This window comes from Bactrocera tryoni, chromosome 1, assembly GCF_016617805.1.
Source record: "Bactrocera tryoni isolate S06 chromosome 1, CSIRO_BtryS06_freeze2, whole genome shotgun sequence".
Classification (NCBI taxonomy): Eukaryota; Metazoa; Arthropoda; class Insecta; order Diptera; family Tephritidae; genus Bactrocera; species Bactrocera tryoni.
Window position 1 is genome coordinate 68,327,942 of NC_052499.1, and position 27,807 is coordinate 68,355,748.

General features: G+C 33.4%; 2 protein-coding genes across 5 annotated transcripts in view; both read right to left on the reverse strand.

Moving 5' to 3' along the window:
* LOC120766575 (complexin) overlaps positions 1 to 6,497 on the reverse strand; it is a 215,084-nt gene extending 208,587 nt beyond the window's left edge. For 2 of the 4 annotated variants that reach the window (XR_005704606.1, XR_005704604.1), the window contains exon 1: positions 6,295 to 6,493. Coding sequence is in view for 1 of the 4 variants with exons in the window: in XM_040092168.1 (XP_039948102.1) it covers positions 6,295 to 6,349 (55 nt within the window). In the remaining 3 variants the exon portion in view is untranslated. Of the gene's footprint in view, positions 1 to 6,294 lie in introns of all 4 variants that reach the window. The other 2 variants (XR_005704603.1, XM_040092168.1) reach the window with 2 other exon arrangements.
* LOC120774452 overlaps positions 6,479 to 27,807 on the reverse strand; it is a 110,432-nt gene continuing 89,103 nt past the window's right edge. Inside the window, exon 5 of the mRNA XM_040104139.1 lies at positions 6,479 to 6,575. Within this exon, the coding sequence (XP_039960073.1) occupies positions 6,498 to 6,575 (78 nt within the window). The 3' untranslated portion in view covers positions 6,479 to 6,497. The remainder of the gene's footprint in view (positions 6,576 to 27,807) is intronic.

Genomic DNA, 27,807 nt, shown 5'->3' on the forward strand with positions numbered 1-27,807 from the left:
AATGTTCAAAAGACCAAACAAAAGCATTTGAGGAAAGAAAGACAGTCGGGCCGCTGACAACATAAGGCAACCGATACTTTCCATATCCTCTACTTTATATTTTGTTTGTCAGAAAAATGTCTTATTGATGTAAGTTATTAAAAAGGCATTAATTGTTTCTTGTTTAAGGCATATATCAAGACAAAAAAGCACCCGGAAATTGTGATTTAAATTCCCCGGGTAAATGATATTTCAAAAAAATGTATTTTGCTAGGTTAGGACTATGCTAAATTACTACGCCAAATATAGCCGCGATCTGTCAACCAGTTTGCACGTCAGTCGGTACACCTCAGCGGAACACCTCCACAGTGTGTTGTGATTTTTACAGTGGATAAAAATATCGAGCACAGAATTTGTTTAAAATTTTGTGTTTCTAACCAAATTTTATGAGTGGAATCATTGCGAATGTTGAAAAAGGTTTACTGTGATTCAGTTTTACAAAAACCAAAAGCCTATGAGTGGAACAAAGCCTTCAAAGACGGTCTAGAGATCATTGAAAACATGCCTCGTTGTGGACGATCTTTAACCTCATCAACTGATGAAAATATTAAAAAAGTGAAGGGTATGATGCTTGAAAATCGTCTCAAAAGTCTTAGAGAAATGGGAAAAGAGCTCAGCATCGCTCGCAAGTCCGTGTGAATAAGTTTGGTGGATATTTTGGGTATGAAATGTGTTCTCGCTCAACTCGCTCCGAAAAAGCTGAATTGTTTCTTAAACGAGTACCATTAAGATCAAATTTAAAACCAAACACGCAATGAATGGCATCGATTAGCTATCTTTTCACCAGGTTTGACTCCGTGTGATTTTTTCTTGTTCCGTAAACTGAATTTACCGCTCCGTGGAACTCGTTTTCAGTCGATAGAAGAGAAAACAAAATTTGCTGAAGAAGCGGAAGGCCATCCCAGAATGTGCTTATGAAGAGTGTTTTGAGGACTGGAAAAGTAAGTGTATTACAACTGGTGTAGATTTCTTTGAAGACGACAAAATAAATATTGATGAATAATTATATATTTTACGTTTTATTTACAATTTCTGGCTACTGTTTTGTCACAATGTATACCTATATGTTTTCAGCGAGTGGCTTTTGCAAATTTTTCGCTTTGGTGTAATTGATAATAATTTTTGACAAAACGAATTTCATCGCATTTGACCTACTGTAACATATACCATTTCTATTGCGCTTTGGTTACATTCATTCGTTTGCAATAAAATCGTGGCTTGCAATTTAGTCTTGCGAAAACTCTACTTGCCCCCTTCAACAACAGAAAAATATGCACAAAAATATTTTGTCGGCAGTAAATTTTGCCTTCAGATACGAAGAAAAGGGGACGGAGCTGAAATTTATTTAAGACAAGTAAGTTTCTTAGGTGCAAGCAAAAAGAAAATAAATTTTTTGAAAAAGTTTATACATATAATTAATTCATTTAAAAAAAGTAGTTTATTTTGCTGTCTGGTTGCTTTTATTTAAATTTAAACATTTTAAATGTAATTGAGTAAAACATGGGTGAAGCATGGACTGTTTAATTGAAGTTATTTAACTATATTTTGATTTATTAACATTTTCCATAGTTTTTAATTTAAATATAAAGTTTATTAACGAGAATATATCCAAGTATTTATATATTCTGAACCGAAAAATCCTTTTTTTTTTATTTTCCTTAGCTATTTACTCGCAAATTTATCGCATTTTATTATGAAGATTTATGGCTTCTATCGAAAATAGACGCAAAATAGCGAGAATAGAGCAAAAAAAATTTTTTATGTGAGCAAAAAGCAAAACGGGCGGATTTATATAAATGTACAAATGCAGAAAGTTATGCATTTACTCTCCTACACACAGTTCAAATCTACCGAATTGCACGTTTTGCAGTTGTTGTCTCTGCAATTTCATTATCTGTCGCATATTTTTGGCCATTTTTGGTGATTCCGCCTTGTTTTTTGTTTAATCTTTCAGTATATGGTCATTCATTCGATATACCCATACACACATAAACTGTATTATGTATACAAAATTACAGTTATGTGCAACTATCTATATAAAAACATTTATAAAAGTGTGTGTGAATGCTACGTGTTTGTGGTGTGTGTGTGTGTGTGCTCGCTATTGGCAGTTGGCTGTCTGCCAATTTGGCAACGCTCCAAAATCGATAGTTTCATTTCTTAAATGAACTGCCAGCTGTCCTGAAACCAAATTTTTCACACAGTCTGCCGTTTTTGCAGATTTTGTGACAATTTAGTTAAAGCTTTATTTACGTATGCTTCAATTAGCAACTGGTTTATATGTGCGTCACAATGCTGAGCGATGAAAGTAAACGGATAATTTTTCAGTTAAACGAATTGAATGTTTAAATACAATAAAATATAATAAAAAATAAGTTAAGAAGTATTTTTTATTTAGTTTTTTATTAAAAAAATATCTCAAAATTATCTATACAATTTTTTAATTTTTGGTTTTTTCTCTTATTATGTAAAAAAAAAAATTATTTAATTATTTAATAAATATTTATTTTTTAATTCTCTTATTAAACAAATACATTTAACCGAATATGAATATTTTGAGCATTTCTTTACAAAAAAATAAATATTCGAAACAAATACAGTTTTAATAAAAATTCTTTTTTAAGCATAATAAAATATTACAAATCACTTGGAAACGAACCTAACTGTTATCCTCACTATATAAACTTTATCAATATTATAGTGTTTACACTATTTGATTTAAATTTACCCCAAAGCTTTTTTAATAACCATTTTCTCTTAATAGAAGCCCCCAACTTGCTGCATAGTCTCTACATTATAGAATTCTCCCCTCAATTAAAATTAATTTCAAGCAAGGCAAATCACTTTAATTGACTCGAATTTACATTAAAGTTGCATGGGACACTTTCCTTAAGCAAATATATGAAAATAGACGACGGCAGCACACCAATACATGCACACATATATGTATATTAGAAAAGCCTCTAAATACACACACACACTTCGGAAACTATTTTCTGCGAGCTTGTGGACGCATAAATAATTCAATATGAGAATACGGCGCCGTAGAAGACACTTGTGTTGATTGGCCTGCGGCACTAGCATCGCACATATGTATGTGTGCCTGTGTATAACGGTGAACGGTAAAGGTGTTTTATTTCTTCCTCCAAACAACGTGTGTGACGCTGTCTTTGCAACGACCATGGACTCATGTTAATTATAGTTTCTCTCATGTTTCTATTAACAAAGAGGTGGTTAAGAAAATAAATAAGAAAAAAATAAGAAAATGGGCGAACATTAAGGTGAGCGAATTTTTTTAAGTTAATAGTAGCCTAATTTTCGGGTAAGGAAAAATGAAGTGATGCAATCTTAGTAATAAAGTTTTGCAGGTGGGTTATATATATGGAAAATTTATATAAACGCTAAGGTGAGGAATTTTGTTTTCAAAATAAATGTCACTTACTTTAAGGATGAGCCAAATGTTTTTTCAAGATGTGTCCTACCCTTAGAAATAATTTAGTTTAGAATGAATAGAGAAAGACAGAAAATCGTTGAATAAATAGTAGCATACTTCTCAGGATAAAGACAAAGTGATGCCTCTTTAATAATGAAGATGGGGAAATGGGCTATTGCTTGAAATTAATATATATGTATAATATGATAATACATTTTTCAAAATAAATATCATCTACTTTAAAGGTGAGTCAATTAATTTGTGAAATATTGCGTATTCGTAGAAATAAAGAATTTTTTAAGTAAATGTTGCCTACTTTTAGGGTAAATAAATAAAAATTACGAAAATTTAAACAAAGATAAGGAAATGATAAACTGAGGAATGAACAATCAAACTATATTTTGTGAGAAAGTCTTGATGACTGTAAAATTTTCTTGTATTGATATGAGCATTAAAATGATATTTATTTACTATAAATAAATGTAGGCTTATTTTGGAATGACCAAAATTTTTAAAAATAAATGTAGCCTACATTTAAGCTAAAGAAAAGAGAAAACATCAAATTACCCAACAATCACAACAGCACCTCCTGCTGAACACACCCTAATGTACGTGTTCGTGCACTTCAAGTGCCTCTGTGTTTTATCTCTTTTATCTCAGCACACAACAATTTCGTTGTTGTAATTTTCGCGCCTCCATTGCTGCTGCCAATAACAGTGCGGCAAAATGAACTCAGTATGTCAATTGCAGTGGCACACACTGTTTCACAAGCCGATTTCAAGTAACACTTACAGTTAAGTGTGCCATGTGTGTCCTGAAAATGCGTCAGCTGTTGGCCCAGCTTTTCCGCAGCGAGCATAAAGAAATGGGCAGCCACTCAAGCGCAGCGCCCAAGGTCAGTCGAGCACTTAATTCAATTGAGGTCGTTGTTGTAGGTTACTGTCGTCATTGTCATTGTGGCTGCTTCAAAGTTCCGTAATTATTTTGCCCAAAATAGCATATCCACACACACATACATACAGACTCACTTGCCATATAAGTCCAACACTCGTTTCACGCTTATTATGAAATCCAACGGTTTGCCTCCATATCGAAAACAGCAACAAAGAGGAAGTCAGTGAGTCAGTCGGTCGGTGGGTGCGATGCTCTACACTAGGCGCTTGTTATTTGCTTTCTAATTTTGAGGGTCCACTCGAATTGTATGATACAACCGAGAGGATTTGCAGCGGAGAGGCTTTTATTGCTTTGCTCCGGGTGGGCAGCGAACGCTTTGTTGCCTAACCGATTTTGTCTGGCTTCTTTGAAGTAATTTATTTTTGTTCTTGTCTGAATACAGTTACATACTCGTAGGTCTAGCGAGGAGACGGCAATGGCGTCAAATATGGTTGGGTGTCATGAACATGCTTGCCATTGTACTATAATGAGTGATTACTCGAAGCGGTCTCTAAGTGGCCAATTGTATGCCTTTAACCTTAAACTCTTCATATGCTTTGTTGTCAATTGTCAGCTCGAGGAATGAGGTATTTTAATTATGTCTGTCCATATGCTGGAAATTTAATTAATTAATTAAGTACGGAAAGGCTGCATGCTGTTATATTTCATTAAATGCAGTTAGATAAGTTGAGGTATTGGCTTAATAGAACACAGCAGAGTGTATAATTGAAGGGAAAGCACACAATCCAATCCAATGATGGAGTTGGTGCGGAGATACTTTATTCAGAGTTAGGCATAAGGCTGCCTTTTATGTTGCCAGTGTTGCCAGATCACTGCAGTATATTTCAACCTGTTGTCTTTTCTGTTCCGAAAGCCGCAAAGCTGGCCTCTCAGACTCAACATCTACGTAGACAGCCAAGCAGCAATCAAGGCAGTATAACCTTGTATCGCGAATGGACCTGAAGTGTCTTGGAAAGCAGGGCAGCAGTGTTTCAAAGAAGTTAGCAACATCACTTTTACTGGGTTCCAGGCCACAAAGGCATGAAGGGCAATGAAATAGTGGATGAGATTTCCAATAATGGTATACGGCTAACATTCGAAAACGTGATAAATATTGCGAAACCTATGCATTGTCTATACGACGATCTCGACAGAAGCAATGGTAAAGAAAACCAAAACACGAACGCAGAATGTCATGTGCAAAACAAGAGATCGGACGTATACAAAACTCCTATTGGTACTCGATAGAGAGACTGTAGGAACATGGACGGAATACTAACTGGCCACTGTGTGGTGGCGGCACACAACCGCAAAACGGAGCTGACAGATCGAGAAGACTGCCGGAAATGTTTAGAGCAAAGCACTAGGGAAACAAAGGAGCATATCTTTTGCAATTGTCCCGCACTGGCAAGTCTACGCTTTAAGCACCTGGGGTCCCCATGGTATGATTCACTGGGGGAGGTACGGAGAGTGAGGCCGCGGAGTCTGTTAAAATGTTTTCTTGGACCTAGAAACTGAACTCTATTGGGTATCGCAAAGGACTAAAACTGGTCTATGCGTGGCCAATTGGCCTACCAGTTTAACCTAACCTAATCTACACAAGATTCCAAATTTGGCTTCGTCATCAGTGTTTATGTACTCATTAGTTTTCATAATATATAATAATAATATATATAAATAAACAAAAAAAATAAACGAAATTAATTAAGGCCTTTACTCAGATTTAAAGCAACTTGAATTACGTTTATCTATATCACCTCCTTTAACAACTGTTGGACCTCCTTTTACTTCTATAAATATAATTTCACAAGGTTCGCCACACTTTCGCATCATAATACCCACACACTCAAGTATTCTCAAAACTAAATAAAATTTCAATTTCTGCTTACCTTTAACGGCGCTTAGCTGGTTGCCAACCATTTGTTTCGCTATGAATGCTGCCATTGTGCTTCCTTTTAACTTTTGCTTCTTACGTAAATACCTCTGGTAGTTCCTAATAGACGCCTGTTGTTGTTACTGTCTCAATTTATTGACCTAAAAATTGCTACTCTTTGACTACTCCCAAGGGTATACTACTACTTTGTTGTTGCCTCTAATATTGTAGTTGTTGTTGCTGCTGTTTAATTGGTGGATATTTCGAAACAATATTCTCAAGTGCTGTCGATGAGTTCTGTAAGAAAATAATACAGAAAGAAGTGAGTATTGGTTGAAAGTTCATTTTGAAGTAATTTTCCTTCAAATGTAACGCGAGTACAGGCAACATAAAGCAAGCAAGGGTTAACGTTAATTTTACAGTAATTTTTTTCAATATAAAACGGTTCCAAGACGAGAAATTTATTAAAAAATTACTTAGATATATTCAACAAACTATTTTTATCACTTAAAATTCTAAAAGCTCCACGTATCATATATTTTTCTGAAACTTTTTCCAATATACTTTTCTCAAAATTTCTTACAAATCACGCTGTTCCGTTCTAGTTTTGCTCCACAATCGCCAAACAATGCATTCTGCACATTTCAAGCAATATTTGACGAAGAAATTCAAGTTATCTTCAATGTAAAATCAATAAATCAACTGAAGTATGGTGTTACTGTGCGAGTGTGAGCCGGAGTTTAGTTGACGAGATGAACGGATAGGAATATGTCACATGGAATTTGTGCGAAACTCGGTTAACTGACAATCATTTGCCGTCTGAATAGCCAACTCCATGTCGTTCTATGCAATTTTCTGCGCTAACAAGCATGTTGTGAGACACAGACAGAAATGATGAAGAAGAGTGAAGTATGCAAGATAGCTGTGAATGAAAAATAAAACTGTAAAAATTTAAGGAAGGAATATATTATGAAAATATGGATGAGAGAAATTGACTGAGGGTATACTTAGTCAAAATTATTGACTACTGCTGCAAAGTTATGAAAATAGATTCGCAAAACGTGAGTTAAAATTTGACAGTTGAAAATTGCGAAAATTGCGTTTCAGGCTTGAATGAGCGTTTCAGTAAATCCGAGTAAGAACTCCAATATTTAAGGAAAAATTAAACGCTATTGAATAAAAAAATCGGTTACTCCATAATTTCAAAGTTTAGGTATTCAAAAATAGTTCTATAAGAGGATTTTTCAAAATACAAATTATTTTCAGAGATATAGGTATTCTGCTGACCTCGTATCTAAGCTGGTTTGGATGGAACAGAAACTTTAAAACTCGAAAACTACTTTTTTTCAAAACGATAGTCACGATTGCCACGATTCCAATGATTTTTCAGGTTCTTCAAGACAGATTTAATTGAAATTTTTTGAGAGTCTACTTTCGAATTGCCCATTTCTGGAACTATCCATATACTCAAATTTAAACTTTTACTATTTTTTTGTTTTAAATCGAAACAGTAAAAAGAAGTGTTGTTTTTTTCAGGAAGTCCCATTGGTGAATTTTTTTTTATTTTTTTAACACATTGCGACATTATTCTAGATTACAATTTTCTTTTTATGAGTTCTTACAGCCTCACAAAAGAACTAATAACGGAAACGGATAGTTAAATATTAATTGACTTTTTTTGCGACACTTCAAAAAATACCTGAAATTAATGTCCTCATGCTAGAATAGCTCCTTATACGTAGGCAACGCCGGTTTAACAAAATATCAACACCTATAAGACTAGACAGTCCATAGTTGCCTAATTTTAGGGGTTTTTATCATTCATTTAGCGAACACACCTACCTAATATAAGAAGAGGTTCCTTTATAGCAAAATAAGCATATTCAAGTATAAAAATAATTAATTCGATTCGGATATTCATCATAACATCTAAGCAAATTAATATTAAAGTATATTCTATATTCGTTAAAGTCAACAATCATATATAGGACAACAATTATGAATACATATGTATATATGTAGATATTTATATAAATGCTTGATTGTAATTTAAAATTATCTAGCCTTAGCTACAAGAAAATAAGCGAAGCGAAGTAAAGGAAAAGAAAATAAAGAGATGCGACAAATATTATTACCAAACGGTTACAGATATACATATATTATATGCAACTAAACTTCATTGAGCTTCATTCATACATTTAAATTCAAATATTACCACAAAACCACATACATATTGTACACATATGTACTTGTATGTGGGTATATATATTCAGCGTTCTTCTTATTTGCTTTTGACATAGCGATTGCGGCATCAGAAGACTTTAAATAGCGGCAAAGCAATAAATGTAGAGAGCACTCGCATATGCAGCATCGACAGCCACCCGCGTTGGCGCCATGCGTCTAGACAATATGACGCTTACATATATTTTGAATGTGTCACACGCAGCTGGCTGACGCCAACCAGCCAATATTAGAGTAAGCTACAACGCGTACTGGCTGGAAAGTCACATAGTAAACAGTTCTGTTTGTTATACCCTAAACAGGGTATATTAAGTTTTTAATACCTAGAAATTCGTAAGCTCACTTCCATCTGCCTGTACCAATCAAACTCAAGTTCTTGCATAGAAAACTCTTTTATTTGTCGAGATATCTTTGCGAAATTTGACATGGATTTTTGTCGAAAGTGTCGTTACAAGCTTGGAATACATTGATCAAATCGGACCACTATAACATATATGTAGCTACCATATAAACTGACCAAGTTTTGTACCATCTTATGCAAACAGATTTGATCTGTGTATGGTATTATAGCATCGGTGCAAGCGAAGCTTATATTTTTTCTTGCTTCTATTTATTTCTGTCTCTGCCACTTTCACCATCGTTATTATTTGCAAACATTTATTTTCAATGTTGTTATTTTTTATTGCGAAACGATTATTTGTCTTTATTTACGTTTAACATATATTGCTAAACTACTTACTTGCTGAGTAGTTCTTTGCACGAATTTAACATGAAATGCTTGAATAATATATTAGGGGAAAATGTTGCGTATACGCAACGCTTAACGATATGGCCTTCCGTTCTTCTAGCAATAACAGTTGATTTCGCCACTTACTACACACCTGCCAGGTGCTTTAGTTCACACGCTGAAAAAACAAGCTATTTATAGTCACACATACACACACACACACATTTGTGTTATACAAAAATATATTTGCTTTTTTTTTCGTTGACTTTATTTGGGTGCAAAGACATTTCACACGCCCACTGACACAATCTATATTGATATGGTAATTCGGGTAACTTTGGCCAATTCAGTAGAATTTTCTTCTATTTAAATTTATAAATATATATGCGTGTATATATTTAAATAGCACTGAAATGCTTCTTCATTGCATTTAACTGGTTGCTGATTGCCTTAAGTGGTATTAGGCGGATTTAATCCAAAATAAATATACATATCTATTACAGCGCATTTCGAAGCACACCTACAAACAAGCAAATCACTTTTCGACACCTGCAAGGTATCTTTTAGATAGCGCAAGCAACATTGAAAAGGATTTGCGTGAAGCGAAGAGGGATTACAGTGAAGGTAATGCTCAAAGTTTAAATATTAAATTGAGCGAAAAATCGAAAAGTAATTTATTTGTGCGTAATAAATTCATGATTGAATTTAAATAGAGAAGCTAAATTGAGATGAAGTTATTACAGCATTTAAAGAAGGGTGGAAAGTACAAGAAAATTCCGTAATAATTTAATTTATTTTCAATAATATTTCGATGATGCATATTATGTGGTGGATTTCTATTTATATTTCCTGGCAATTCAGAACAAATGTATTCGTATTGCTTATGTATTGTTTATTTCATACAAAATAAATATTATTTCCTTTAAATGCATTCCATTTACAGAGAAATCTATTTTCAAACGATTTTCAATTGCGAATGGCAGCTGCCAGCTAAGCATGGGATTTTGGCTGGCCAAAGCAGCGAAATACAATTGACAGCCGATTCACCGCCTTCGTGCTGCACCTAAATAACAATAACTCACCAACCGCCGTATAGTTGGAGCCGTTTTGTGCGCTACCAAAATATTATCGAATTGTGCGCCAATATGTTTCGCCAACATGGCGTTTGCCCATAAAATGCATTTTGCGCCGCGCAGAGCCGGAAAACAGAATGAAAAGCATAAAACAAAAGGTTGCGAGTGAAAACAATAAAAGTTGAAAGTTACAGCCGTAAACCAGAAATACGCATATATACATTTGTATATGTATGTATATATATATGTATATAGTATAGTAAATATGAATATTGTTGTAATCGTGGCCCCCGCCGATCCCTTAATTCTCGCTTACATTTCAAAATTGTAACACCTGCGTTTAAGTGCTTGATTGTACCCGCTGAAAAGTATAAATTTGTATTTATGTTTTCACAGGACATGATGGAAAAATACATTGGTTTTAAGGCATTTGATTCCAGCTGAGAAGTGATCTACATGTATACCGAAATTTGGCATCCTATCTGGGCTTTATATAGTAGCGAAGTTAAGCTATAGTACGAAACTACCGTAGCCACCTGACTTTTGCAAAATCCTCCTAAATATAGGCAACAAAATTGTGAATGGCAAAGTGTTGCCTACAATTAAGCGCACATTTAGTATATAGCGAAGTTATGTACCTAATGTGAATATACATATACTAAATACAATATACATTAATTAAAAACAAATAACTTAAATGTAACGAGATAAAAATTATACACATTTTTCTGACCAGTAATTTCTCGAAAAGTTAGAAAAAATACATTGTTTAGTAGATGCAAAAGTTTTTAACATTAAAATAATTTTTAATATTTTGACATATTTTTTACTAGAGATGGGTCCATCACATATAATAACTATCACATAAGGAAGCAACAAAGAATCTATTACGAGTGTACCCAAAAGTTTAAAGGAAACAAATATTGACTCATTACATTACGTCATTCAAATTCCTACAGGCCGTGCTTCCTTCTTTACTATGCCCCGGATTTATGCCCTTTTAACTACACATATGCCTGCAACTTTTGTATGTAATCAGGTTCAACTTTCAGCCATGTTTGTGTGTGTGTGTGCCAACTGATTTATGGGCGCCATTAGTTTGAAATGTTTAGACATAAAATACATACGTGCAAACAGACGATAGTTGAACACATACAAGTGTACATGCATATTTATATATGCATAAATAATACTTATTCACTTTATATACTAGTAATGCAAAGCTGCCAATAAGAGTCACATTTGAAGGCAAAGTTAAGCATCGAAAAGCCAACTCCTTGCATATAAAGAACACACTAAAGTTATTCCCAAAAGGCAACATATTCATAATAAAAATGTACGGAAGCATATACAAGTATACAAACATTTTTAAAATACATTTATCTACATATCTGCATATTTCAGTCAGAAAAAATGCAAAATTTATAATTTATGATTGTTGCATAATATTTTCCTTAACTAACCTAAATTAAAAAAAAAGAATTGCGCAACGGACTTTTTGAATTGAAATAAATCGAATATTCTATCTACATATATATATATATTGAAATAAGAAGTTGTATTAATCAAATTTTCATAACAAATATCTAGTAATGAATGGCTCTAACCATGTTTTTTAATTTTAAAAACTCCCCGGCTTTATTTAAAAAGTATGTGTATGCACTTTAAAAATTTTTAAAATTCAGTGCAGTCATCATTATTCATAGTCTGCTGAAAGTCAAACAAACCCCTCTTTAAACACACTTTATCTATAAACTCACCACAGCATCCTTGCAACACATGTATTCGCTTGGCGCATACATACATACTTGAACTATAACAGTAACCAAAGTTCTGCTTCAACTTTCATTTGCTTTACTCAATATCCTGTTTGTTGAAAACTTGGACGTTGCCAGCAAAAAGCTTAAAAATTAATTCATAAGTCAAATAGCCCGAGATGGGAAGGATTTTCGTTTTCGTTTGCATTGCAAATTTTCACATTATAACTTTGTCTGTAGTCAGCGCTGTACAATAGTGACGGGTAAATCTTTTTCGTAGTTTCAAATATAATTTGCAAATACTATCTTATGCCCTTCAGTTGAAATCGATTGTCTCTTGTAGATTTTGGGTGGTGTGGCGTTGGTTTATTATGAAAGTCTGTCAGCGTATCATGAACTCGATTTTTATTAAAATGTAAAAATAGGAATCATGTCTCTCAGAAACATATAATATATGACAATTGGTATACGATATTTATGGTGATATCGGTAAATACTGCATTTATATTTTTTTCTGCTTGTCATTTTTATTTTAACATTTGAATATTCACTTTATTATTTGATTTTATGTTTTTATTTTGCATCTTGTTTTAATTTGTATTCGGATAACGTGCATATTTTCGATACATCGATCACATAAATTTCTTGTTCATTTTCGACTCCAAAAGCAAAAACGAAATCAAGCGCATATTTATTGAATATGTTAAATTAATAACCTCAAATTTCAGAAACAACGAAATCCGTTATGTTAGCAGCTGCTGTAACTAGCCAACTATAAAACTATGAAAAAATTAAATTTACATATTCACAGCAATAAAAAAAAATCTATAAATAGTCATTGAAATGCACAAATACAAATAAAATGTGAGTAAAGTGCTCCAAATTCAATTTCCAATTTATATCGAAGGAAAAATATAGGTTAGGCATAACAGGTAACGATTAATTTCCGAAAGATTTTCAAAAGAAATTCTAAAAAATATAAAGATATGAAAACTTATTACTTTAGTAGAATGGTGCGAAATATAAGTATCGGCTTGCTAAATTAAAATAAGTGAAAAAACTTCTTTAGTTTGAAGCAAAAACTAACGTGGACTTATAATATTATATTTATATATGTATGTATAAATATATTATAACCTAATTATGAATAACATCATTCCTTTAAGATGAGTTATTGTTCAGCGAAGATAAGGACTTTAAGTCTTCTTTTCGGTTGACTTATATTTGATGTATCTCCGATGTGTATAGTGCAAAGTCGACTATAGAGGTAAAAATACCGGGTATAAAGGAAACAGTGAGAGCTCTAAGCAGTCCTTAGAAGCCTTTCTTTATGCAAGTTCAAGAACTGAGAAGGCCAATTGCAACTACATATTCTGTCGATATTTTTATTGTGTGTCATGAAAATTTTTGATGGTTAAGAAGTGTTACGCCTAATTTTATATTTTGCCAAACGGACATTACAAAAAATCATTCAAATTATTTAAGAGATAATATAGAGTTAGAATTTTCAAAAAATCGATTTTTTATTTTATTTTCTTAACGTACAAATATTTAGGAATACACACAGAAAATTTAAAGCCGGCTAAACCGATTAGTCTCAAAACGTTTAGTAAATTTATTCTTTAGTAATTAAACGAAGATTTTTTTCCCCAAAATTTTTTTTTTTTATAAACAATTTAAGGACGAAATTTTGGTAAAAAACGATTTTTTTTGAGAAACCGCTATTTTGTCAAAAAATTTATTCTACTTATTCGTTCATTTCATTTTACCACAGTTTCAACTAATATTCAGCCGCAAGCACCGCATTTGCCTGATTTACCTTCGTGTAACTTCAGGCTATTCAGCAAATTCACGTGACTACGCCGGGGAAACTCAATTGAGGATGTAAACGCTGAATCGAAGAAGGTTCTGATGGCCGTCACGAGTGCTATGATGACTTCAAATTCTGAACCGATTCGTAAGCAATATTGCCATATGGTCAGTAATAATTATACATTGGACTTTTCTGCGGCTGTCCACTGGTTATAAATACTAGCACGATGAAGACCGAGATGGGCTGATAACAGTCCGCCCTTGTTGCAGTTGGGAGGTATCTATGTAGCTAAGATCAGTCTTTTAATCTGGGTGTTCATTGCTCCTCGATAGTGCCGCTGGGGAGTCTCATTTGGTTGAGGATACAGAAAACGCTGGATGAAAGTGTCATGCGACCGTGTTGAGGATCAACCTGGCTGTAGCCAAGTCTCGAACCAAGCTGCCGTATAATTTATAATAAGATAGCCTAATCTTGCTTAGCTGGAGCTACGCGGAAGTAATCACACTTACTACTACAATCATGGGCCCATAATATGAACCAGATCAGCAAAAATAACACAAAAAGGGATTAAATGAGTTCAAAAAAACCGAAGGGAGCAAGTTCTTCAGATAACAAGGCAGGAACTAATCTTGGGCAAACTCTTACTTGCCTGAAATTTCTAATCATATTACCTGATATGCATCACTCCTACCCTTCGCATCGAATTTGGCAGTTGCAGCTCCGATAGTGTCCGTTACCATGTACGTTACATGTTAGTACTTTAAATATATTTATTTTATTTTAATAAATTACTTTCTTTAATGATAAAATTGATATTTTCCTTCGCTTATAAGCGAGCTAGCCATGTCAGTAACGTTTCTGTATTCATATCGATGTATGTTTGTACTCATGCTCAGATTCTTTATGTGCACACCTCTCTAATGCACGAAACGTGTAAGTGCAATTAGTTGAGTGGCGGCAAATGACGCATTCGTTATACATATAAAATATCACATATGTACTGTGCCTATATCTATATGTATAGAGTCACATGAATGTACATATGTGCACTCTATTGCGTTTGTAAAATGGTACTGTTACGAGGATATAAATAAATCACAATAATGCATCATAATTAAGACAACCGGAAAGCTAACAGTGAAAGGCTGCAACAAAAAGCAACAGCGACAATAACTGTGGAAACCATGTCAGTAAACACACATGAGATACAGTGGTGGCGCCTCCCCTTAACCGAGCGACGCGCAGCAACCATAAATTATTGAAATGATATGGCTATCATTGTTGTATATACATATGTATATGTAGCACACATGTACAACAGTTGGATACACTGGAGACTCTGTTAAATGCAAACAGATCCTGCCAAAGCAAATATCATTGCACGAAAAATTCCCCAATGCGAACGCTGCAAAGCACAGATCGTGCCGCATTTTGGACATTGTAAGTGTGTGCGCATGAAGCTAAGTGTGCATTTAATAGCAAACACATTTATGTAAATGCGTGCAATATGTACTCCTCACTTCCTACTATATATTTATATATACATACATATATATGTATATATATAGACAGAGATGTTTAACTGTGCTTAAATCCGCAGAGAGGCTGTACATACATATATATATATATATATATATCACTTTTAACAGTTATGTGGCATGCCGCACGCACTGCGCTTTGTGGTATTTGAGTTTTACTTTGCTTTCCACAAGCATACATACATATGTACATTGTCAGCGCATTCTAAATCACAGTTATGTGTTTAATTGCAATATTATCCGCAATTATACACATACATACATACAAGCGTTCAATGTATAATTATTGATGAATTGTTTTACCGATTTTATTTTATATTGAGAGTTCTAAAACGTCGATCTCAAGAACGATCTAACTTGGAAAGCTTAAAATGCTGGTTCGTTGAAGAAAATTTTTTGAAAAATATTTTTGAAAAAATTTTGCAAAAGCTCTTAATAAGACCAGAGGAAACGTGAACTTCGTTTATACGCTTTACAAATTCAAAAGATTCCATAAAACACTTGATTTTGAGGGGTCGATTTCTATAGTAACTACAGGCCATAGCATTTTTGTCTAAAAATTTCTTCAGAGATCGTACTTTTGCCTAGCGCAATAATCTTTGGCAAATTTCATGAAGATGTATTGTCAAATAATGAAGTTTTCTATTCAACTTCCTGAACTTGGTCGTTCAGTTGTATGACAGCTATATACTCTAGTGTTCCGATAGAAGGACTTCTCTGAAAGTTATAGCGATGCCTTTGATAAAAATCTGTGCCAAATTTTATGAACATCCGGCTCGTGGGAAGTACAGCGTTTGATTCTTCTCCAAAACCTAAAAAACCTGCCTGAAGAACTTCATCGTACCGACCTCTGCGTATGCTTGTCACAGTGGGTAAAGTGTACGAAAATATAAAACGGATCCGCTCGCAGTAAGCTATTTAGGAAGCCGGCGGATTATCGGAGAGACCATACGGCTTTATACAAAAAGATATCCACTATATATACATATATATATATCCAGAAGTCAACGATACTAAGAAATATGCAGTAAGCAGCAAAAGATAGAAAGCTGGCACAAAAAGGTACTTCGCGCTGATTACCCTGGATGACTGGATGTCAGGGTGAAGGCGTTCAACATGACAATATGAACACACATAGTGAAAGCCCTGGTTATAATACGAAGCCCCTGAATACTTCATAAACTTTATAACGAGTTATTTTAAAATGGAAGTCTAATTTTTGATATGTGAGAAGGCATCAAGAGCTACTCTATCTCGAGTGGTATACTCCACGGCTCAGTATTCGACCACAGACAGCAACCAAAAGACGTGAAACTAATATCATAGTGCTAACAGTGGCTAAATAATTATTTAACCTATGAAACAAATGCAATGATTCTCTTCTGTGAGTCTTGAATTGACTGAACATAAAACAGAAGTATTACTCATAACATAAGCACCAGGAAAGGTGAAATAACGAATAGAGCTCACCATAGGGGAGTGCGAGACTACTTCACTGCCGCAGCTGAAGCCTCTAGGAGTAATATTGGACTTCAAATTAACACTTAAAGAGCACTTAAGAGTACTTTCCGGGCTATATCAACTGAAGCTGCTGAAGTATTAGCCAGTGTATTACCCATTGACATGCAGTACAAAAAATAGTGCCGGAAAAAACAGTGGAAAGTCGCTTGCTTTAGCAATCGGAATTGGAATCCTAGATTGTATTATTTATTTAACACTATTATATTTTTAATGGGGTTATTTAAAACCAGAGGTCTATAGCAAAAAGCCCGCAACTATGAGTGCATGAAAGAAGGAGATTCAACGTTGTATTAATGAAATTCAGCCACATTTATGCAGAATAGTAATGGAAATTTCGACAATAGAATGGAATAGAAATTGTTTGAGGATTGCAGCGTGACCAAAGGTTTATCGGGCTTTTAGCTTTATCATACATTTTTGCATAGGCCCAGCACTCCGATGAATTCCAGAAACGAGTGCATTTTTCCGACATTTTATTCAAAAATAACCCTATCCTTTGTACCTTATGCTTCAATAAAAAATTACAATCGAAAGATTAAGAAATGCTTTTTCTATTTAATTCAAATCTTATGTTAGCTTTAGGACACCAGCTATAATTTTTCTTAAACCTTTATTATTAGTTCATATTAGTAATTCTCTGATCAAAGTCCAAAAGTTATTTATTAAAGTCGTTTGTCTTTTCTTTATTTATGTCTTACCTTACTCGGATTTCCAACTCTTTTAGCTGATTGTCAACGTTTTATTTTATTTTTATTGAAAGAGAAAACACTAACTTCCACCAGTGTTTACACAGCCACGCATATGAGTTTTCATTTCTACAAAAGTATATTCTGTATATACATTCAAGCACGATGTCAATACGTTGCAGTATGGCACTTGATGGTATTGACACATCAATCAGTCAACTTGTTAAAGCACTGCACGTTCTTCGCTTATTTGATCACGATTTGTGTATGTGCGCTCAGTTGCTTGACAAAATTAGCTGAATAAACCGGAGTAAGTAAATAAAAAAAGTAAACTGCGAAAACAAAGATGAAAGTAAAGAGAAACGAGTTGAAACAAGTCACAACAAGACAACATGAAAAGCACTGCGGATGATATATGTGGATCTAACACACTCAGCGCAGTCGCTTAACTGGACAAATGTGCTAGGATGACACAGAAAGCAGACACAAGTTGGATGTGTGTTCAATGTGCTGATCCATATGCAGTTTTATGTGGGTAAGTGTTGACAAATAGTTGCTAGTGACATTGCTCTTAATTTCTCTATGGCTTTTTAATGTATTAAATATTTTTTTGATACTGTAAGGGACAGATATTGAGGTTATGCGAGTAATTAGCGCTGTTTATTGTGATAAATTTGGAGTTTGGTTAGACAGATATTTGCTATTATAAAAAGGTAAATATAGCTTAGCAACATCATATTAATATATACATACCATACAGATAAACCCTCACAAATGGTATTAGCAAATAGTATGAGTGTGATATCACTCATACGCCCTGTACAACCACAGTAATTTTGACTTAATATTTAATTTTTATGATGTCATTAGCATTATAGTAGTAGAGGTAATGTAGAGATATTTTAAATAGCACCCAATAAATTCAAATTAAGGCGTAGCATAATTTCACATCATACCGAGTTAATCTTCAGGGATGAATTATCAACTGTATTCAGCATTAAGATCAGTCCACCAAACTAAGTTTTGTAAATTCTTTAACAAGGCATATATTTATTCATCAACTCATATAATGCTTTATTATCTACAATACAATAAGCAACGCAGAAAAACACAAATTACTTCCTCTCAAACTAGTTTTTCAAGTTTCACATTTTAAGCCGAAAAGAAGTGTATCGCAAAAGTTTCAGTGAATGCCGTCATTGAGAGATACAAACCGTCGATGAGCCGTCTGCTCACACCGAAGTTGGCACCAAAATATGCGCCTGCCAGAGACACTATCTGCGCTGATAACGCCGCGGAGACTTTATGTTCGTGTGGCAAGCGAAGTGAAAGTTTTAAATCTCTGCGCTGCAACCGAGCAATGAATTTCGCAGTTGACAGAAGTTGTTAGCAAAAGTTCTCGAAAGCAAAAAATTAAAGTATAACAAAAGAAACTCAAGAAACGTAGCACAAAAGTGCAATTTTAAATAAGAAACAAGCAGTAAATAACAATGCAAGTCAGAAAGGTATGATGCTGGCGCTTTTCTAAGCAAAATCTGAGTGGAATGAAAGAGAGCAGATTATAATGGCGACTTGTGGTTACGCTTAATTTGCACAAAAAAAGTTTTTGGTAATTCTTTTTTGAGAAATTTGTATAAATTGAAATGCAAAACTTCACGGTTGATTGTGTCGCACCATCTTCATTTGTTAATAAGCGAGATATATACTGATTAGTTTTGCTTGGAGAAATTAAAAATTATGGAATTTTACTCAAAGCTTAACCTTCGAGAATATTTATGAATATAATTTGACATTTTATCAATAATATCAATTATAATCTTAGTAGTGTAAAAATCCGGCTTTATGTAAATTGAATGGTAGAAAATAAGAAAAAAGTAAGCTAAAGGCAGAATGACCTTGCCTTGTGGTTTTAGCTCGCTAATGGTTGTATCGAAATTACATTGGAATATAAAAGACTTAAGGTGATTCCCCATCAATGAAGCTATTACTCACCTCTTAATTATGTTATCAGAAATTCTAGAAATAGTAGCCTTTGCTAAGCCTAGCGATATCTTCTTGATATTATTTAAAATCTGAAGAGTTTTAAATATTTAATGATTTACTATGGCACTAAATGACTATTTTCGCAACTCAGTGAGCTTCTCAACACCAGAGTGGTCCGCCTGTATTCTGTAGCACTATTGTCGACATATGCCGCATAAAAAGCGCCCATCCTTACTGCCGTGACCTCAATAAACAAAGTATTTTTGCTACCAATGGAAATGCGGCGGGAACATAATATTTATGCACGATATCGGCATATGTAAACCAGTATACAAATGTTATTTAAAGCATGAATACACTCTATCAAAGTAAATATAATAGTAAAACCGAACAGTTTTCATTACATTCGATTAATTGAACTGTAAAAAATGGAAGTGCTGTAATCGAGCGTTCGAGAAAAAAATATAAAAAATACAAACAGTGTATATGGTGGAGAGCTTTCTACATCGCTATGAATTGCGAAAACGGGAAACCTGTTACCAATAACGGCTTGCAGCTGAAGCTGATGAATTTGCGTTGCAAAAAATGTTCAAAATATATCAATGTGGGAACTGCGATATACGCCCAAATAATTTATATTTCGATAAAAAATAAAACTGTTAAGTGGAGCTAACACAAATATGTAAATTAGGGTGTACATACGTTATTTTCTAAGTTGATTGTTTTTTTTGAAAACGTCCTTTGAATTTTTAGTTATTAACTTAAACAAGCTTTTTATTTTCAATTAAAACGGTGCCTAGAGCATGTTCTTTTTCCCTTGTGTGTGTACAACATGGGATTTTTAATACCTTACATTAAGTAATATACAATATACAAATTTCTGATAGTCTAGTTCAAAATTTTCGGCATTACAAGAAAAAAAAATTTTTTCAGGAAAACATTCTTTTAAAAGTAATTCGCAATTACAAATACACAAAAAATAACTTGCGCATTCCGAAAAGAGATCTATGGATTCAGTATTGCTCATACGACATGGTGTACCATAAGAATACAGTACATATGATGCTTATTTGACTGCGTATTAATTTAAAATAATGTTTTTAGGAAACAAATTTTTCAAGCCATTTATGTAGACCGATAAATTGTGTAATACGATACCACTTTCCAAAGTTTTAGATTTATTTGCTTTGGAAATGTATTGTGTAAAAATTTGCTTGTAAAATGTATTGTAAAGATAAAGAACTGCAATATAAAATATATGGGAAAATTAAAGTGACTAAGGCGTTACATGGATTTACGGGCTTCAAAAAATCGTTTTTTTTTTAACACCTCTTGAATGTTGTCCTAAATTTTCGAGTTGATCCGAGCAATGGCTTCGGACATACAGCCTTGAGAACGAGTTTTTCTCGAAACTGTGTTTTTGAAGTTGGTTGACAAGGCTTCTCAAAAGCTACTCAACCGATCTTCATGAAATTTTAAACAGATCTTTAAGATACAATTCTTAAAAGCTTGGACGAAGGTCTTTTTTTTGATTCCAACTATTTGAAAAAAAAAATGTCAAGAAATTTTCACTGAAATTTTAATTTTTTTGTAAAAATGCCTACCAAAACTCCAACTTTCAGTTATTTTAACTAAAAACGTATTTTTTTCACTTTAGTTGATCCTGTAAGGAGTTACTCTGCCAACACAGGTGCATCGCAGGTCGCAATAGCCGACTTAAAAATATTGATTTCAAAAATTTCAGAATTTCTTTGTAAATAGTGTATGTTTGTAACAAGAAAAAATTCTCATAAAATGTTTAATTTTTCACATGAGAATAAAATTGTTGGAAAAAGACAGTTTTTTACCAAAGGAAATCATGTAACCCCTTAATATCTTTTAACAGGTTAGGATTAGGAAAAATTCGTACGAGATCATTTTGTAGAGCATTAAATTTTCAACAAAATCTACGAAACGAAATACTTTTGCAAGTAGCTGGAAACGAGATATGAATTTTTCTAAATGATAATAAGAAAAAAAATAGAAAAGTGTAAGGAGTATACTTTCCCGTAAAAATGAAGAACTCATAGTTGTAGTGATTTTTCTTAGAGGTATCTAAAGACCTTGTTTTCAGAATACTAAGCATAAAAAATATTCGTTTTTTCACCCACCTTAATATACACTTATATATATTTTTAAGTGTTTTTATTATTTTTAATTTTTTTCAGTACGCATCGGTATCGAATATGCAATATATACCGAATTCCAAATGCATACGCACATACATATATAAACACATCAGTATGTGTTTTCAACTTTTACATGCTCCGTTTTTTATATGCAACTCGCGTGCAATTTTTTGTACGTTTGCATGATAAATGTTGATTGAGTTAAATACCGAAAGTCCTACGCACAGCATGGTGGTAATCTTTTCAACATTTCTCGAAAAAAAATACCAGAAACCTAGCATTAATGAAAAATATTTTCGCTTGCAATACGGTGCAAAGTAATGCGTATTTAATTGAAAATGGAAAAGCGCAAGGTTGTAAGCGTTTAAAAAGTGATAAGCCCGGCATGAGTAGTTACAGGACGTACATGCAAATTTTTCATAACTTTACGCTCAAAATACATGCAAAGTTATTTTTGGATATGCGTAATTTCGCCGGCGTACAGTTTTGGTTATTAATGATTGCTTAAAATGCGAACAGTAAGTTGGCAATTAAATATAAGGCCACCTGTAAATTTTATATAAATTATTCTTTTTCTACAAAATATTATATTATTCAATTTTTATTACCATAAAAAAATGAAAAATATCGCCCTCACAAAATAACTAATAAAAACAATGAAATAACATAAATATGGCCATTAAATATGGTTTAAAAAAAGCAAACATACATATGATAAATGCCGTCATGGCAATTCAATCAAACAGACATCGTCTGTTAGCATGCTATAAAAACGGCTCAAATATTCGCTCCCGCAAACAGTTTCATTCATACGCAGCGTTGTATACAATTCTTGTAAATTTCTAACATTGTACACAAAATTAAATAAATAAATAATTTTTGCTAACTGAAAATTGATTAGAATGACTTGCTATAAAATAAAGAAATAATAACGGCAAAAGCACGCAAGTGCATCTGCAAACACATTTCAGTGGGACATGGCAGAAGAGTGACTGCGAAAGGGCACTATTGAAGGATGCCTTGTTGCGTATATTTTATAGCCAACCATTTTTTTGCCGAAGCAATAAAAATATGCGGGCATAATTTATTAGCCATTTTTATTGTTTTTGCAGCAAAACGTCATGCGACAAGTAAGCGATAAGAGGTACGCGATGTTATATTTTAAGAGAAAAATGGGAAATTTATTTCCGCTTATCGTGCATAAATTTTTATGTGGAAGGCAGTGGCGTAGGTGAAAAATAAATAACGGTACTAAGTAGGAAGAAACAAATTCTAACATGCGAAATTTAGTAGAAGTATTGTGAGCAAATTGTGTTGAAGAAATTTGAAAAAATAGCCTAAATGTAGGCAAATAATGCTTTTGTTCTATACAGTATTGCCTACATTATGGAACAATGAAAAAATGTAGCACAGTAAGCACTAATTTTCATACCAGGAATATGCCCATAATTTTAGTAGAAAGTTTCTGAGCAAACGATTAACTAAGAAATCGCCTTGCTTTAGGCAACACATTCATATTTTTCATACTACACACAAGTAGAACTGAGGTACAAAGCCGACGGGTTGAAATGAAATCATTCATACACATAAATATTGGTAATGTTTAATTCTCATAGAGTCTATGAAAGGCTTGATATATACAAATAAAATTAATTTATGCACGGCTATAATTTTAATGAAAGGCGATATTTAATACGCAAGTAGTTGCATTCTGGGCAATGAGAAATATAATAAAATTTAATCTTTAATAAATTGCCTAAATGTAGGCAACACTTTCATATTGCCTATCATTGCCTACCTTTAGGATGAAGATATATTAATAGAACCAGCAGAGTTTTGCAGGAACTTATTTTAATTCAGAATTATAGGATGAGATAAAAACACTCGCAACCTCCCATAATAGCCATTTATTTCAGACTTACTCATTATCCAATCAGTTCGAAATATAGTAATTTAGTTACTTTAGCTATATTGAACTATTTCCTATCTTTTCGAATCTCTCTCTCCACCACTGTTATCTCTAACAAGAAATAGATATATGTTCAAACCCCTTTTGGGCATTTATTAGCGTTCAGGTGCAAATAAAATATTGTTAACAATAACTGAGATGTAGGAATACGAAAAAATTGGGGAAAAATTTAAACATAAATTGTTAGCAATCAACCTAACGGCATCCGTGACTCCGTAAATAAATATAATGGAGTTCTGGGAATAGCTCAGCTGTTACTACCGATGCCAAACTCGCACCGTCATAAATGCTACTTACCTCAATAAGGAATGTGGTAAATAAATGTATGCAAAAATAGCCGGCGAAGTATTCGAATTCGTGGAGAGGCTCGCTGGAGCATATACTAAATACATATATATATATATATATGTATATATATATTATAGTAAATATATTTGTGTTAGAGAAAACGGCGAAAATAGCGGTAGACCAGAAGCAGCCAAGCGGGTATTGCTACCTGTGCGGCACATAAACTAAGTCCACAAGAAATTATAAATACGTTTACAAATAGATACGTAAGTATATACTTGATAAAGGTGTTGGTAAATGAGTCTTCATATATGTATACACTACAGCCAGTTCAGCATTTACATATATCCATGTATGTGTTTGTTTCACACAGGTGGCCTGTGATAATGCCGCAGAATATTGTGAATTGCTTTGGTGGCCCAAAGGTATGTAAATAATCCAACCAAAACCACAACGCCGACAATAAGTTGAGCAGATCCTCAGCCTGGGGAGGCGCTAAATCTGCGGCGTAACCACAATGATTCAGGTGGCAATAGTGTGTGCTCCATCTGAATATATGCGCCGTGCCTAAATGCAGAGCTCACACCGGATTACGCTCGCCGCGTTAAGAATACGCACGTATTATCACTGAGATACGGGATTTTGCTCTGAAGTGTTCACTTTTCTTGCTCTTATTTTCACCTTCTCAGCTTTGTTGTTTATGCTTTTTTTGATTATATTTATTGATACACAATTTAATTTCATTTCGTAAAAATACTTTTGTGAATGAGTAGTCATTTCTTGTGGGAAATCAATTTTATGATGTTTGTTAACAAGACGAGCGAAATTCCTTTTGTAGGCGGAAAATTATGACTAATGCCAATACTTCAAATTTTATTTCTATTTTTCATGCCAAAGGGAAATCAATTTTTACCTACGCTCGCGTTGAATACGAATTCAAGTTATTAGCGTCAAGAGTATAATATAACTTTAAATTATTAATACTTTTTATGTTCTTATCGTTCACAAACAGCATTTTTTACGAAAAGACTAAACGTAAATGGTTCCTCTACAGTAAATTCTAAATGAAGTGGAAACCTATGATATAATACGAGAGAGTATTCCAGTATCCAGCATTGAATTAAGATTGGAAGAGAGTACACTTATGTGGAAGCAATCATATTATTAGCCACATCTATTAGTTCAAGACCAAACTGTCATGTGACAAGTTTTGTTTAACTCTTATGCGAGCATAGAATTTATTTCTGCTTAATATGCATGAATATTTACAATACAAAAAGGCTTAGCAAAAATCAAATTTGAGATAAAAAATTTAAAGGAAAATTAAAATATTTTCCACTGATGTACTCTGAGTAAAAAACTATATCATATGTATATTAAAAATAATTTTTAAAACCCTAAATGTATACAACATTTTTTCTCACCATTTGCTATTGCCTACATTTAGGAAAGAGTGCGACTATCGGCAAGCATTTGCAGGGGAAGTGGTAAGTGTACCTAATAAGTAGTTATGAATTCGGATCCAAAGTTCTTATTCGAGAGTGCCAGCTGATATCAAACTTAAGTAGGTTGAGTGGAGCGACTACGAAATTTTTCAAATCGAAGACTGTAGAATTTACTATAAGTTCCGTTATTTAATTATTAGGAAACCCAAATCAGTAGATCCTTATGAATAAATAACACTGGAAATGTCTATAGGTTGAAGGTTGAAGAACGGTGGTTCAGCATATTATCTAGTCGAAAGTAGACACTAATCAAAAAAGCTTAAAGATGAGGCAATATCAACTCTTTCGGCCATCAAATAAGCTACAGATTACTTTTGAGGTAACTGAAACCAGTAAACGTCACCATATTCATCCCTGATAGATGTAAGGCGTCAACATCCGGACAACATTGGACAAAATGCGGCCAAATTATGAGCTTTTTATACTATACGAGTATGCATGTTTTTTCCAAAATGCAGAGGTTGGGTTTAGTAAGGCCACCAGCTTGTACAACAACTTTTGATGTGAATAGTTGCTTATTTAGCGCACTGTTTCGGTGTGAAGCAGTTGAAGAGCAGAATTGTACTAAATGTGATATTCAAAATGCGTCTAAAATCAACTCCAGCTTTTGTCAGAGTTATTTCATATTTCTATACCGATATAACAGAAGGCGCTCCTAACGATTACCTATAAAAACATTGTCACCACAAAGTTGGGCATGAACCATTTTCCAACCGCACAAATACTCGTTTACAGTTTAGTGTAGCTTGCTCCAACATTTTTCGATTTTCCATGAAATTCCACGCTGGTAAATTATTCGCAGAATTTTCAAATTTAGGCTGCCAAAGCGAAAAGTGGCCAAGTTCACCATGGCGCAGTGGTGCGAAACGTGTCACAGCAGGCAAACGCTTATATATTTACAACACACACATTCCCTGCATTTATCCCACACATACCCTTCAAACATATGTACGTATATGTGCTATATGGCCGTATGTGTGTGTTTTGTAGTCTTATTGCCAACTGCTGTTAAGGGAAATTATTAAATTCCAACAGCAAAGAAATTTTGCACGTTTTCCATACAGGAATTTTTCATCAACGTCACTGTGCTATTTCCATCAACTCTGGCATTTCTGTAGTTGTGTGCAAAATTCCAATGCATGAGTGCGAACCGACGCGTCAGAGCGTAAGCGTAACATGCACGAACACACAGTGCAACGCAATCCAAGCAGTTGCATATTTTTACATTTCGTCAAAGCAAATTTGCTTTATTGTATGCAGTTTTGATATGAATTTAAAAAATTTTCAACAAACTTTTTTCATTTTGTATCTATTTTAATTTTGTTTGTATTGTAAAAGTAATTAAATTATTTGGAAAAGTAAATAAAAAATTTTGTTTAAAATACATGGCTGATCTGTAGAAGAAATCGCAATAATGTCAGAAAATAAATAAATTTGTAATTTCATTTCAGGTTAATGCAAGTTAAATGATGTTTCCAAAAGCTCAAAGCTCTTTTAAAATTCAACATAAACTTAACATTATTTTCAAGTATTTTTTTGCATACATATATGACAATGAAATGAACATATTTCTATAAAAAGTTCAAAAGTTTCGTAAGGGAGCTTTCGCCTGTGTAAAAGTTTGATCGTTTAGTAAAAAGATACTCAAAAAACATAATTTTTTATGAATTTTTAAACATTACATAAATTCAAAAATGTTTCCTTGTTTAGGAGTAATCAAATTATTAAAATTATACTTGGTAATTCATTTGCACAGCTAACCTAATTTTAAAGTGAGCTTTCACTAAAAGCTAGTGTAAGCTTTTAAACAAATTCTTATTTGGAGGACATGAAATCATTAAGTTGAAAGCATTTATACATAACTGCAAGAAATTCTTATTTCCACTAAAGTTCAAAGCTTTCAGTTTAGAGCTTACGAATATGCTTAATCGCTCAGTCACTCAATTAACTTAAACAAAATAATTTCTAACAAATTTACGTATTGATTAATGTGTTATATATATCCTAAAATATGAATAACATAATGAGTAAAATTACGCTTAGTATTTGGCTTATCAAACTTACTCAACTTTCAAGTAAGCTTTCACTCGCCACTAAAAAGCTTTTGTACGCCTTTACTCTCACTTACTCATATCATATTTTGAAAGTGGTAAAATTGTATGTAAATCTAAAGCATATACGAATAAAAAAATTCCAGTCAACAGTTTCAGTTTAGAGCTTACGAATGTGCTCAACGTTAAATCGAGCAGTAACTAGAAAA